The sequence below is a fragment of the Hippopotamus amphibius genome, chromosome 16, assembly GCF_030028045.1.
Source record: "Hippopotamus amphibius kiboko isolate mHipAmp2 chromosome 16, mHipAmp2.hap2, whole genome shotgun sequence".
In the NCBI taxonomy this organism is placed as follows: Eukaryota; Metazoa; Chordata; class Mammalia; order Artiodactyla; family Hippopotamidae; genus Hippopotamus; species Hippopotamus amphibius.
Genome location: NC_080201.1, coordinates 59570487 through 59586485, shown reverse-complemented (window position 1 = coordinate 59586485; position 15999 = coordinate 59570487). Strand labels below are relative to the sequence as shown.

Below are 15999 nucleotides of genomic sequence, written 5' to 3'. Positions count from 1 at the left end.
GTTGGGGTGTCTGCAGGGCTGTGCTCCCTCTGAGACTCTGGGTAGACTCTTTCCTCGTTGCTTTCAGCTTCTGCTGGTGGCCTGCAATCTCTGGCATTCCCTGGCTTGCAGCTGCATCACTGCAATCTCTGCCTCCGTCTTCACATCATCTTCCCTCTTCTTATAAAGACACCAGTTATATTGGATTAGGGTCCACCCTACATCGGTATGACCTCATCTTAACTAATTACATCTGCAATGACCCTATTTCCAAATACGGTCACATTCTGAAGTACTGGGGATTACGCCCTTGACATATCTTTTGCGGGGACACGATTTAGTAGTATTAATCCATAACACTATGGATTCAGTGGCCTGCGCCCTCAATTGTGTCTAGGCTCTGACTCGGAAAAAGGGATGCATCCTCAAAGTGGTAGAACATTTTTTTTCTGCACCAACTCTGGGGCAGGCACCGTGCAAGAGGTGGAATGGTCATCTCGGTGTTACACTTAAGGAGTCTGATCCACCCACGGCTCAGACAGGTCGAGTAAATTGCTCAAATTAGCCCAGGAACTGGCACCCGAGGTCCTGGAAGTCCCAATGTCCTGCTACGTTCACGGCTTTCCCAAGTCAATTCTTCAATGGGCCTCCAGGGGGCGCCGTAGAGCAAATGGTAGATTCTGTTGGTATTCGCGTTTAAAATCCCTTCTTCCCGGGTGCTTGGCTGTGCACCTGTCTTGAACACGCACACGACTCACCAGGGGATTGTGCTAATTTGCAGCTCCTGATTCAGTTGGTCTGAGGAGGGGCCGGCAATTTTCTCTTCTGACAGGCACCCCAGGGGATGCTGATAGCCGAGGGCTTAAGTGTCAGCGACGGGCTTCGCAGTTGTGCCGGCAGCTCAGGGAACTCCAGCAATAACGTTCATAATTGTCACAGCAGCAACTACCTTCGCACGCTCATCCTGTGCCAGGCTCTTTGCGTTTGGCTGCATGCGCATTCTCTCCTTCAATACTCATGGGAGCCCTAAGAGACAGTCCCACGGGGATGTAACACAGGCAGGTCGGCCGCATCGCCACCTCTTTGTGACGGGACAGACACTACCCACGGGGGACTCAGCCCAGGGCCCGGGGGAAAAGACGTGGGGGCTCTGGAGGTCTGGTAGCAAGGCCACAGGACTGGGGGCGGGGGCGCATCTGGAAGTGCAGGGAGAGCTAGATCAGGGCCAGCAAAGGAAATCCAGGGTCCAGGATTGCCCCCCCGCCCCTTAAAACTCTCAGTGCAGGAATCCTTCCTACCTTTCTCTCTGTCTCTTTGTATCTGTCTCTGTCTCTTTCCTCTATCTAACCATAATCTATCTATCTATCTATCTATCTATCTATCTATCTATCTATCTATCATCTATCTATCTATCTATCTAATCTATTATCATCTATCTATCCTTGCTCTGTCTCTCTCTCTCCCTCTCTCTCTCACTGAGTTCCTCTCTCTATCTCCCTAAGTCCTTCTTCAGAATTTTTCTCTGTAGTTCTGTTTTAGTCTCTCTTTAAGGTTCCCCAAAGCGTTGGCTTCTCTCTCTCTCCTCTTTAAATGTGTCTGTCTTTCAATCTCTCCTAGCTTCTCTTTCTTTAAAGCTCTCAGTCTCTCCCCTCCCCTTTCTTTCTTCCCTCCCATTTCTCCCCCACCCCACCTCGCCATCATCACAGTTCTGCCTTGCTTTGGCTCTGTGCCCCTCTGCTTTTGTTGGCTCAAGCGTGTTGTGGTTTCAGGCATAAGCTCAGGATTCCTACTCCCTTGATTCACATCCTGGCTCTGCCACATACCAGCTGCGGAAATCGAGCCGAATTCACCCAACCTCACTTGCGCCTCAGCCTCCTGACTTGCTGAGAGCCTCCCTCCTGAGAGGCTGCTGTCAGAACTGGTGAGACAAGGCATGCAACGCATGCAGCGAGGTGCCTGGCACTCAATAAATGGCAGCTGTCTGCACCATCATCATTATTACTAATGAAAGGTAACTCACTGCCAGCCTCCCTGTAGCCAACAATTAGATGCTTATCTGGTGCGTGGGATGGGGAAGATCCTCCCACCACCAAAACTGGGGCCACTCCCTGACCTGGTTTCTAGCCAGGATCGAACGCTCCAAGAGCTGGGGCACCCTGTGGAGGACACACCAGCTTTTTGAGACACACCCGATGACACTTTTCACCTTTAGTCTCAGGCTCTCCGATATCCTGAGCCAATTCTGCTCATTTGGTGTGTGTATTGGGGGTGATCAAGCAAGAATCAGCCACGTCGGGTTAGATTAAGCATCTGACTGAACACGTTAGGGATATACAATCATATCAGAAGGTGGCCACAGAGAGTAGAAACACGCAACACACACAGGCAGCTACCCTAGACTTGCAGAAGCGGCTCAGCCCCTGGACCCTGTTCATGTAAGATGTGGCTTGACAATTTGACAAGGTTATGTTTTACTCCCTTTAGACCTTAGGTCAGAGGTTGAATAACATATACACACCACTGCCAGCATTCTCATCACTGGTTTGTACAGAATCCCTCTCACCTTCCTCCCTCCCTCTTTCCTCCCTCCCTCCCTCCTCCCTGCCTCCCTCCCTCCTTCCTCCTTCCTTCCTTCCTTCCTTCCCTCTCATCCCTCCTTCCTTTTTCCCACCCTCCCTATCAAAATATGTAGTGTGGTTCTTATGTGTGTGTAATTTTTTTGAAAAAATAGTCAGTGTCTGTAAGTGTAAATCATTCTATAAATAAGCTCCAATAATTCTTTCTTTCTTTCTTTCTTTCTTTCTTTCTTTCTTTCTTTCTTTCTTTCTTTCTTTCTTTCTTTCTTTCTTTCTTTGTTTTTGGCTACATTGGGTCTTCGTTTCTGTGCTTGAGTCTTTGTTGCGGTGCTCAGGCTTCTCGTTGAGGTGGCTTCTCTTGTTGTGGAGCACGGGCTCTAGGTGCTCAGGCTTCAGTAGTTGCAGCGCTGGGACTCAGTAGTTGTGGCTCGTGGGCCTTTGTTGCTCCACGGACTGTGGGATCTTCCCAGACCAGGGCTCAAACCCGTGTCCCCTGCATTGGCAGGCGGACTCTTAACCACTGCGCCACCAGGGAAATCCTATGTGCATAATTTTAATTTATGTAATTGGCATTGGATTACACATCTCATTGTCTTCCACATTGCTTTTCAAACAAGCACTGTGTTTTTAAGACCCATCCATGCTCTTTTTGTTCATACATTCTGCCCTGTTGCGGGAACGCCATGGAGGGTGTCCACACCTTCACCCAACAACCTCCCTTGGGATAGACACCCTGCGGCTGCCAACTCCCAGACACCACAAAGAACACTGCAAGGCATATCCTTGTACTTGTCCCCTAGTGGGTGCATAATAATTCCTTTAGGATGTATAGCCAGGAGAGAAATGCTGACTCATAGGGTGTGTGTATGCTTAACTTGATGAAACAGTGCCAGGTTCTTCCTGAGACTCGGAAGCACCTCACTTAGCCAAGTAGCACCTGAACATTCTAATGTGTGTACACCCCTACCCACACTTGACACTACCCATCCTTCTAATTTTCTCCACCCTAATGGGTGTAAAGTAGTATCTCGTTGTTTTGACTTACATTTCTCTGATAACCAGTGAGTCTGAACATCCACTCCTATGCGTAGCTTTTCTGCAAATTGTCTACTTCATATCCTTTACCCATTTTCCCCCAAGGGTGCTCATCTATTTTCTTATCAATTCACAGGTGCTTCTTGCCTGTTATAGGTATTGGTCCCTTGTCCACTTTTTAAAATTTATGTCTTTATTGGATTATAATGGCTTTACAATGTTGTGTTAGTTTCTGCCATACAACAAAGTGAATCAGATATATGTATACATATATCCCCTCCCTCTTGAGCCTCCCTCCACCCCTTGTCCACTTTTGTTATTACAGATAACTTCTCCCACTCTGACATATGACAGTTAATGGTCTGTTCTACCCTGTTTTAAACCAAAATTCTCAATTTTGACATAATCAACCTAATCGATGTTTTGTCCTGTGATCTCTGCTTTGGAAGTCTTAGGAAGTTGTTCCCTGCCAAAGAGATTCAAAGATATTCTCCTTGATTTTTTTCTATTGCCTTATTTATTTAAAAATTTTATTTATTTATTTATTTTAATTAATTAATTAGTTAACTAATTGGCTGCGTTGGGTCTCCCTTGCTGTGCGAGGGCTTTCTCTACTTGCGGCAGACGGGAGCTACTCTTCGTTGCGGTGTGGCAGGCTTCTCATTGTGGTGGCTTTTCTTTTTGTGGAGCACGGGCTCTAGGCATGCAGGCTTCAGTAGCTGCAGCGCTGGGGCTCAGTAGCTGTGGCGGACAGGCTTAGTTGCTCCGAGGCTTGTGGGATCTTCCCAGATCAGGGATCTAACCTGTGTCCTCTGCATTGGCAGGCAGATTCTTAACCACTGTGCCACCAGGGAAGTTCATTAACTTTATAAGTGTATCTTTCCCATATTGGTCTTTACTATTTCTAGAGTCTACTTTCTTGTGTGGTGTCAGATAGGAATCTGAGTTTATTTTTCTTCTCACAGTGAGCCAGTTTTCTTAACACCATTTATTAAGTGTACTATCTTTCCTCCATTAATCTGAGTTGTTACTGTAACATATTTTTTATAGTGTATATAATATTATATTGAGTTCCCATGGGTCTCTTTCTGAGCTCTTGCTCTGTGTCACTGATCCATTTATCTGTTCTTGCACTAATACCTCACTTTAAAAACTACATTAGGGACTTCCCTGGTGATGCAGTGGTTAAGAATCCGCCTACCAATGCAGGCGACATGGGTTCGACCCCTGTTCCGGGATGATCCCACATGCCGCGGAGCAACTAAACCCAGTGTGCCACAACTACTGAGCCTGTGCACTAGAGCCCATGAGCCACAACTACAGAAGCTTGCATGCCTAGAGCCTGTGCTCCGCAGCAAGAGAAGTGACGCAATGAGAAGCCCACGCACTGTAACAAAGAGTAGCCCCAGCTCTCTGCAACTACAGAAAGCCCACATGCCGCAACGAAGACCCAATGCAGCCAATAAATAAATAAATAAATTTATTTAAAAAAAAAAGAGTAAATGACCAAGTAATTCATATAAAATTAAAAATTACTCTTAATAGGTATACTACTTCTCGGACACAACTATGAAGTCTGAAACTTGAAGTAGTCTGAAAGATATATACAGCTAGCTCATCATATGTAAGAGTTTTATATTTATGTGTAATTTTAGACTCATGGTCAACTAATATTACTATAGCATGAATGTTTTAAATTTTGTTTTACTTTAAATAAAAATATTTCCCCCTAGTAAAAAAAATACATTAATGTTGTTCTGTAGTATGTCTTAATGTCTAGTAGGGCAACATGCTTATTTCTTGCACCACCACAGCCCTATCTGCACCACTTACATCACCACACAGAAAACACACTGATCCTCTCCACCCCTAATGGAAACTATCTACCGACATCTGTCCCACCCTGGTTCTGGAACTAGCCTCCATATCGGAAAAGACACATCCTTATCCAGGAAGAGAAAATCACACCCTCCAAGGAAAATTCGCACAATGTCTTAGCTCAGCTTTTAGTTCCTAGAAACTTTATTTCCCCCCCACCATCTTCTCTGTATCAGCATCCTGAAAACCAACTCGAGTAGCCCAGACACTTGAGGTTTTATTCTCTCTGTTTCAAGCCCAGATGTTGGAAGTCCATGCCTGGAGCAGGTACTTAAGGAAGTCACCAAGAATGCAGGCTTCCTCTTGCTTCTTGCGATAGAATCTTTACCCTGTGGCTTTTATCCTCCAAGTGGCTTGTCTACCTCTGGGTACCTACATGCCAGGTGAGAAGAGGGGGAAGATCCAAACATAATGCTTTCCCTTTTGTCGGCAAAACAAAAACTTCCCAGGGAAACCCAGCTGCAAGGTTTCAGCTTATGTCTTTTTTTTTTTTTTTTTAACACTGATCCACCCTCTTTTACTTGACTTAGTTATTCATGCATTCATTTCAACAAAGAACAAATATCTGTGAGCCCAACATCCAAGCCAAGAACTAGAACACTGACAATTGTTTACATGTTTCTTTACATTTCTCCCCATTCTGCCCTCCTGTCTATAGCTGCAACCCAAGTTACCTGTCACACTTCAGCTTACGTCTTATTGCTTAGAACTGGATCACGCAGCCAACCCAGATGTAGGGTGAACATCTTTATTTAGGTCACGTGCCACCCCGAGCAATAGATGGTATCAGGTGGTAACGCAGTGTGGAGAATGATGACTACATCTCAGTTTTGCCCAGCTTGCCCTGTGCTGAGTCAGACAAGTTTACAACCCACAACTTCTCCCTCCCGGCCAGCACATTTCTCTTCTGATCTCCTGCTCACCCTGGAGCCGAAACCCGATCCAGGATGCTTCTGGGTTCTGGGGATGGGGTGGTTGGAGAATCAAAGTACACTGCTTAGTGTTTCGGAGACATAGTTTTAGCAAATGCTACATCAGGAAAAACTTAAACTGTTTAAAACTGTTGAAGAAACTAGAAACTATTCAAATGCTTATTCACAGTAACAATGGGTAAATAAATTGAAGTATATTTACACGCTAATATACTTGGCAACAGTGAGAAGGAAACGTTTACATCTATGGATAAAAATCTGGGTGAACCGAACAAATATAATATTGAAATCTGGATGCTGCAGACTAAAACTCGTGTCTCCGGGTGTGTCCTTTTCCTTGACAGCCCGCTGCCGCTGCTACTGAAGGGGTGACTGGCAGCTCCACCCGTTGGCCCCACCTCCTTGGCCATAGCTGATTGGACGCACAGTCGGCGCCTGATGCATGAGTAGCCAATCAGGCTTTCTCTCTCGCTCGCTCTCTCTCTCTCTCTCTCTCTCTCTCTCTCTCTCTCTCTCTCTCTGGACTGTGAACTAAGCCAAGCCAATCACTGGAGCCGGTTATCAGGGGGATGATGAGAAAGTAGAGGATGCCCTTTGCAGGAAACGAGAAGAGAGAGACCATGAAAGCAAGTTCAAGTGCGGAAAGAGTAAGGGATCCCGGAGGCAGCTGCTTCTGTTCTGACGTTTTCCAACTACAAGTCATGGATAGTCTGTTGATAACGCATCTCCCTTTTCAACTCTGGCCAATAACCAGCTCTGTTTTGTTCTCCACCAACAGCCGGAATGATCTTCTTAGCATATGTCAACATCTGGCTTTAAAACCTCTGGTGGCTTCCCAACCTTTTAGAAAAACAAATGAACCAGCTTCCGGGTATATTGGTCTTCTTTGCATTTTGACGAATGCCCAGCCCGTCCCCATCTCAGAGCCTTCGCACTTGTCCTTCTATCTGGAACACCAGGCCCCCAGACTTTCCTAGGGCTAGTCCCTTTTCATCCCGAAAGTCTCAGCTCAAATGACACCTCCCCTGAGAGGCCTTTTATGTTATTTTCCTGTTGCTGCTGTAACAAATTATCACAAATTTTGTGGCTTACCATGCAAATTTACACTCCTTTAGTTCTGGAGGTCAGACATCCAAAACATTGTCTCCTTGGGCTAAAACCAAGGCATTGACAGGCAGGGCTGAGTTCCTTCTAGGGGCTCTAGGGGTGAATCCATTCCTGTGCCCTTTTCAGCACCTAGAGGGCACTTACATTCCTAGGCTTGGGGCGCCTTCCTTCATTTTCAAAACCATAAACATGGCATCATCCAACCTCTCTCTCATTTTGACCCCCCCCCCCACCCTGCCTCCTTCTTATAAGGACCTTTGGATTCTAATGGTCTCTTCCTCTCAAAATCCTTAGTATAATCACAGCCGCAAATGCCCTTTGCCATCTAAAGTCACATGTTCAGAGGTTTCAGGGGTTAGGATGTGTACATCTTGGGGTGAGGGTGGGAGTGGGAGTGGCTATTGCCCTCCCACAGCCCTCGGACCATCCAATATAAATACACCCCCACCCCCGAACACTCCTTCTTGTTCCTCACGCCCTGTTTTCATTTTATTCCTATCGCTTACATATGTACTATAGTATGTAATGTATTTGTCTATCTTTTTATTGTCTGTGTTTCCCTACTGCAGGGGGAGCTTCACGCGGCAGGAATTTTTCTCTGTTTTGCCCGTGGCAGTATCCCCAGCATCTGGACCCATTACTGGCAGGAAATCGCCAGTCGATCAACATTTGTGAATACATTGAAAAGCAGATCAAGTGAATCTCTGTTTCCTGCAACCGAAATAACCCAATAGAGCAGGCGCTGCAGCGCAGAGGGGTGAGTGACTTGTTTCTGGCTGCAGGGCCATTCAAGGAAGAGACCACACACAGAGCCCACTTCTGGGACCATATTTGGGTCACAGCTGCAGAGAAGGTGGACTCTGGACCTGAGGAAGGAAGCACTGCGGGAGACAGAGGTGCAGTCCTTGCCCTGGTCGTTATGGGAAGTGTCTTCAGGATCCGACCAGAAGGACTGGTCCATCTGCTGTCCGGGAAGGGGGACCTTGTTTCCAGGAGACTGCAGGGGGCAGGGTTGCTGGAGAGTTGAACAACCTCAACATTTTGGGGAAGGAACTGGGGTCTGGAAGGAGTGTCCAGGTCCCTGCAGGGGTGGGGACTTGCAGGGGACGAGGGAGGCCGGAATGCCAGGTCCTGGGGTGACTCACGAATTGGACTGGATCGTGTCCTGAATCCACCTGGTGAACCGGCAGAGGTTGATATAGACGCCGGGTTTGTTGGGCTGGGCGCAGGGAAAGTCTCCCCAGGACACGAGGCCCTGGAGGGAACCATTGCACACCACAGGGCCCCCGGAATCACCCTGTGGAGGGGAGAGTGAGGCACAGAAAGGCAGGAAGTGGGGAGGTGGAGAGAGGGAATCACATAGATGAGGAAGGACCAGGGCGGCAAGAATAGAGACACAGAGGTGGAAAAAGCAGAGACATGAGGAGACACAAAGACAGAGAGGGAGACACAGGTAAAAAGAGACACACAGAGAGAACATTAATATTTCACCCCAAGTCCACCCTTTAGAAGTCCCTTTTGTCCTTCTCTACCCAAACCCCAACCTCTTTTCTGTCTGTCTCCTTCATTGTGTGTCTCCATGTTTCCTTCTATTTCTCTCTCTCTGTCCCCTCCAACCTTTCAATATTGTGTTTCTCTTACTGGACACTCCTTCCTTTCCCTTCCTCACTCTTCACCCATCCTTGACACCAGGCCACCTTATACCTCTCTTTGCAGAGAGGCAATTCTCAACCCTTGGGTGAGGGATTCTCAACCTGGGCACCACTGACATTGGGGCCAGATACTTCTTTGCTGTGGGAGGATGTCCTGTGCATTTTAAGGCATTCAGCAGCATCCCTCTACCCACTGCACGCAAGGAAGCCCCTCCCTCCCCACCAGACACAGCTGTGATGATGCAAAACCTCTCCAGGCATTGCCATACATCCCCTGGGGGTCAGAATTACCCTGGGGTCGAGAATCACTCCCTTGGACGAATTTGGATTGCTTGTGCTTAAATCCCCATAGCTCCCTGCAATCACCCTTCCGTGATAATACTCAGCAGTCTTTACTGCCATTTCTTATTTATGTTTATGCAAAATACCTGCAACCTGGCTTCTTTCCCCATTAAAACGCAGACACTGTTTCCCAGGCAAAAAAAAAAAAAAAGCATAGCTGTCCTGATCTCAATTTCAGCATTCTTGTGGTTTAGTTTCTCTCATTATTTTCTGTTAGCAACTGCTCTGAGCCTTGGGTCCTCATCTGTAAAACAGAGTTAATAATAAAGCTTAAATGAATTAATTGAGCTGATGTAACGGAACCTCTTAAAAGAGTGGCAATTAGTTAACTGCTATTATTATTATACTATTAGTATTATTGTTATTATTTCTTGCTTTAAGTGGTCACACCCAGACCACACTCTGCTATGAAAGTCACTTGAGGTCGAGGAAAAAAAACAAGGTACTACCCTTGGCTACAGAAAGGCTAAGTGGTTTAAAATGTTGACATCTGAATTAGATGTGCTTTCTTCTGATAAAAACCTCTCCACCCATCCCTCTATCCAGATGTGTATGCTTCCAGTGTTAAGTGGGGACAGATATTAAATTGGGAGATCTGGGAAGTTGCTGCAACTGTCACATTTGTAAGATTTGCGCAGGGGGTGGGGGGGGGGAGGAGGGCAGCTTTTCCCAGACATCAGAATGGGACTGGAGTGCTATCTGAGCTCATAGCTACTAAACACCAATATTACTGAAACATATAAGGGTGAGTCAAAAAGTATCCACACTCTGGCTGCAGAACTTACAGAAGTTTTAATATAACTGGAGTGCGGATGCTTTTTAACTCACCCTCGTACATCCTGCCAGCAGAGAGCTTGTTAATTTACATTCCTCTAGACCCTTTGGGGACCTGAATACAGGGAAGCATCCTGAGCTGTAACAGTTTAATTTCTGTCATCCTCAACAAAAAGAGCTCCCACGAGAGTGTAAAGAAGCTCTGTACTGGGGATCAAGAAATATTTGCTGAACACTGGGTCCCACTCATCTGTCCAGGGTCAACCCCTGTCCCTCAAACATGCTGGCTCTTTTTTTAATTCTTTGAATCAGCTGAATTCCTCCCTGCCTCAGGGCCTTTGCACATGCTTTCCTTGCCCTTAACCTTTGCAAGGCTGGCTCCTTTGTGTCATTCAGACGCTGCTCAGATGCCACCTCTTTGAGACCTCCCCAGTCACCCTTCCAAATATTGCCCCCCATCACTTGCTATCATAAAACCACGTTTTATTTTCTGCACAACACTTACCTCTCTCTGAAATTACCCTGTTTATGTAGTTTCTTGACCATAGGATCTTTTTAACGTTTTTGCTACTCCAACAACTTTGTGACCCATTCTCTCTATTAAATATTTTCTTTTAAAAAATACCTACCATGGGTTTCTGTTTTCCTTCTTTAAGACATTTTACTAGCATTTGTCAGAACACTTTCATACTACAGATTTTGTGGGACTAAGACACTCTGACTCCATTTGCCTGAAATGTGCCAAAATAAATGACAAAGCTGTGATGTCTATTGTAGGAAGGGTGGCCCCTTAAATATGCTATGTTTATGCAGAGCACATCCTGCCCATCCATACAACGCAGCCTTGATCTCTCCCTTGAGACCTGTGCTGTCTAAATACAGTGGCCACTAGCTACATGGGGCTCTTGAGCACTTGAACATGGCTAGTCCAGACTGAGATATGCTGCCAGTGTAAACACACTCACTGGCACAAACAAACCAAAACTAAGCAAATAGGGAAAAAAAACAAAAAACAAAAAACAAGCAAAACAAAAACCAAACCAAAAAGAAAGAAAAATACACACTGGCTTTCAAAGACTTACTCTGAGAATGAAAGGATGTAAAACACCCCATTCGTAATTCTTTCCAAATTACAGTGTGAAATGATGATACTTGGGATACATGGGATTAAATAGGGTATATTATTATAATAGTCAATGTCACCTGTTTTTTACTTTATAACATGTAGCTACTGGAATATTTAAAATTGCATGTAAGGACTTCCCTGGTGGTCCAGTGGTTAAGATGCCACACTTCCACTGCAGGGGGCACAGTTTCGATCCATTGTCAGGGAACTAAGATCCTACATGCCGTGCGGTGGGGAAAAAAAAAAAAAACCCATACAGAAAAAATAAAATTACATGTAAGGCTCACATTATATTTTCACTGAACAGACCTGCTCCAGAATATGAATTCTGTGAGAACAGAGGTCCTAACTGATTGGATCATCTCGGGGTCCCCAGCACATAGCAAGGTTCCAGGATACATGGTTGGTATCCGTGTGTATCTGCTGAATGAATGGAGACGTCTCCAGCCTTACCTGGCAGGAGTCTCTGCCTGCCTGGTCACCAGCACAGAACATAGTGGCATCTATTTGATTTGGATAGGCCTTCTTGCACCTGTCGTCACTTAGCACCGTGATATTCAAGCACTGGAGGACATTGGGGAAGGTAGCTGTCAAACAGAGCAGGGCCACAGTGAGCGGTAGAGGAAGATGGGGAAGGGCGGAGTGCTCAGAGACAGAGAGGGGGAGAAGACAGGCATAGGTGGGCATCGAAAGAGGCCTGGACACCCACCCTGGGCACTCTTGGTTATTCCCCAGCCAGACACCAAGCAGCTGGTCCCAGCAGATGGACAATGGGAGGAGATGTTGATGGGCCTGACATCCTGAGTCTCACTGATTCTTTTGTTCAGTTTGATGAGCATGAGGTTGTTGGTGTGGCCAGGGTAGGATTGCCAGGGTGGGGGAAGGATTTGATCCCCTGGAACAGCTGCTGCCCGGATTCATACACGGGTGACAGGGAACGATGGCCAAAACGGATTCTGAAAACTCTGAGGAAGACGTCCCTGATCACAACCACCTCTGATCCCTTTCCCCTTATCCAGTGCCACCCCCAATGCCAAACCTACTCGCAACCCCAGCCTCACCCCTATCCTCAGACCCAGCCCCAACACCATCTTCATCTTCAACCCCATGCCTATCCCCACCCCAGTCACAACTCCAAACCCATCTCCATCCCATCCCCAGTGCTGACCCTAATCCTTCCCCCACACAGAAACCACCGACAGATGCATTCTCAACCCCAGCTCTATCTAACCACGCCCAGCCTCGAAGCCAACCACCTCCAGCCCCACCCATAACTCTAACCCAAACCCCATCTTCAATCCTATATCTATTCCCAAGCCCCACCCTATCCCAATTCCATTTCTATCTCCACTCCATCCCAATCTCCACCCACCTCTAATTCTAGAGCCAAACCTAATCCCATCTCCATCCCAAACCATCAGTCTATGCAAGCCCAGACCCAAATCCAACTCATTCTCAACCCCAAACACAACCCTAACCCCAACCCTAACTCTTTACCCACCTCCAAATCGTCAACATATGCATTCCCAACGTGAAATTCAGCCATCTCCAATCCCATTCCTGTCTCTAATCCAACCCCATCTTCATGCTGTCCCATCCCACCTCCAATTCTAAAGCCAAACCAAGTCACATCTCCATTCCTAACCGTCCGAAATTTGCATCCCTAGCCCCAAATCCAATTCATCCCTAACTCCCATCCCCTGCCACAACCGCCTCCCCAGTCTAACCCCCTCCCCACCCCACTCTTCTCCCTAACTCCATTCTAAATCCCATCCCCAACTCTACCTCCTCCTGCTCCCTCATCCCCATCCCATCCTCACCAACCCTCCACCTCCACCCTCCATCCTCCATCCCCCACCCAACCTTCCCCCCTTAGCCCCTCGTCCTGTCCAGCTCTCCTCCTGGAGCCCCCACTCACTGCTTTCGGCAGTGGGCGGCCGTGAGCAGCCACTGCGGGGCCACCCATACGGCCCCACAGTAGAGCTTGTTGGGTCTCAGCAACAGGACACCCTGCCACGGTTGGCTGTGCCTCTTGCAGTCGATCCCATTCATGATGCGGCCGCTGCTGCTGTCATCCGCCCGGGTGTCCTCCCAGGCCCCAGGGCCGAGGTCCTGGATGCTCCCAGAGGTCCCGACGGCAGAGGGGTTGCCTTAGGGAGGAACATCATTTGCAAGAATTTGCTCTGGGGGCAGAAAATGGGCGGCGTGGAGCTTGGGGGCGGGGCTTGGACTCAGGAGGCGGGTCTCATAATCAAGGGGCTGGACCAGCCAGAGGACGTCTGACCTCCGAAGGGCGCTTATGTTGAAGGGGCTGGGCCAGGGCTCTAAGGGTGGGACCTGGTTTCAACAAGTGAGGGGGTCAAGCCTTAGTGAATGAGGTCTGGGCTAGAATCTATAGAGCCTGAGATGTGGGAGGGGCTTGAAATCTTGGGCAGGGGCAAGGCCAGGGTCACGTGGAAAAGTTGATCCTATGAAGAGCCCTGACTTTGGGAGCAGAGGCAAGGGCTGGGTTCTAGGAGCCGTGGCCAGGGCAGGAGGTGGAGCCTGGCTCAAAGCGGGAGAGCCAAAGAGCCTGGGCATTTCCTGGGGGAGGGGCACAGCTCAAGGATCCCAGACTGTAGGTGAAGTCTGAACTTGGGGTAAGGTTGAGGAAAAGGGGCAGAGTCAGAGCTTGTGGGCTGGGCCAGAGTTGGAGGAGCAGAGCCAAGAAAAGTGCTCAGACTGGGGTAGGGGGTGGAGAGCAGAGCTGTTTTGCGAATTCCCAAACACAGATATGCCTCCGGAATCATCCTGCTAATACCCTTCTCCCTCACACAACCCTGCAGATAGGGGCACGGATGTCCTATTCCATCACTGGTTGCCCCATCATCCATTCACGCCCGGGTTCACTTGTTGATATTCTTACTGAGGACACAGACAAGCGAAACCCTGGCGCTGCCTTCGTTTACGCACTCATTCCAAGAAACACACACACGACGGCTGTCACAGACATGCACACACACAGTTACGCAGAGAGACGTGCATCGTCTCCACTGGGAAAGCTACACACACAGTTCTGCCTCGTGGTACACATGCTCGGGGCAGCTTTACTTGATCTCCCTCACCCACACACAGCCTCTTCGTGACCCGTGTACGTATGCCTCGTGTGCAGACATGTAGAAACTGCCACTCACTTCCACACACAGCACGATGGCAGGGTGACAAGGTTAGACTCAGCGGACCAAGCATGACACGGGGCAAGTCACCAAACATCACCCACCTTCACACTGTCTTGTGGTGACAGCCTCTTCTGCACACTCAGTCTGTCACAGGAGGGATGGGAACTCCACACACACAGGTGCACGGTCACACATACAGCCCCTGCAAACACGGAGTCATATACACTCACCCAAACACACAGCCTCAAGCAGTCACACGGTCACAAAGACAGCCACACATAATCTCACACCCAAACACAATCACACATCACAAATGGCTCCCCGAAGGCACCTAGCTGCACATTTGCATGGTGCCAAGCACTTTTGTCACACACAATCCTGTGACACAGGGACAGAAGCTCGCGGTCATACATACACAAAGCCACGCAGCCACACACTGACACACACGCGGCAGCACTCACAGTGCATCGAGACACGTGCACCATCCTAAATGCACACACACACCCAGTCACACAGTCACATGTACAGCCTCGAAGGGTATTCCCACCTGTCACAGACAGTCACTGGATGTGGGAAAAGGCACCACACACACACACACACACACACAGTAGTAGTCACACTGCCACACACAATCACAAATAAATACAGACTCACATTCACCCAGCCTTGGGGCCATAACTAGTCACACGGAGTCCCCCAGTGCCACACAGAGTCACCGACAGCCCCATGATGCACCGTTAGCCTGCGCACACATCCTGGGATTCTGGTTACCTGTCACCCCCAGAATCAGGGCTGGGATCAGTACACCGACCATCCACGTCCAGGGGGGTCCAGCTATAGCCACGGTCATTGCACCTGGCCGGGCGGGGGAGGGGGTTGGCGGGGAGGAAAAGAGGGTGGGGAGACCCATGTGATTTGGGGAACCCGTATCTCACTCCCACACTCTTCCCTCCCCTGTTGCCCAGAGCAGAGAGGGGCCACGAGGACATGCCCCACCCAGAGCGCTGAGCTGAGACTCAGGGCTTACAGACGTCAGAGGAATCAGCAGCCAGCATTCTCCAGTCTCCGAGCTGAGCGAGGATGGAGGGAGAATGGAGAGACGACAGGGGGATGCACCCCAGAACACAGCCAACGCGTAGACATCTCTCCCTTCCTATGCCCCTCCCCAGCCCTCACCAGCCGCGTCCCCCAGGTAGGGGGTGGGGAACCCGCTCCCAGCTCAGCCGCAGACCCTCAGGCCAGCGCCGCCGCCGCCGCCACCGTCCTGCAGCCGCCTCCTCCTCGGCTCCGGGCACCCGGCCTGGGTTATAACCACCCTCTAACCCCTGGGGCGCATTCCCGGTAGTGAGGCGCCCTGCAGGGCCTTAGCAACCACCCCTTCGGCCTCCCCCCACCTCCGCCCCCAGAGCACCCCCACCCAGTCCGGAAGGCCACTCCCTC

At 48.8% G+C, this 15999-nt stretch overlaps 1 protein-coding gene across 1 annotated transcript; it reads right to left on the bottom strand.

The window, feature by feature from the left end:
• Window positions 1-8648: 8648 nt before the first annotated feature.
• KLK5 (kallikrein related peptidase 5) lies at window positions 8649-15409 on the bottom strand. The gene is given in 6 exon segments (XM_057710896.1): window positions 8649-8804; window positions 11855-11988; window positions 12111-12269; window positions 12272-12366; window positions 13320-13584; window positions 15331-15409. Coding segments are annotated over 6 exon segments (888 nt in total).
• Window positions 15410-15999: the final 590 nt, after the last annotated feature.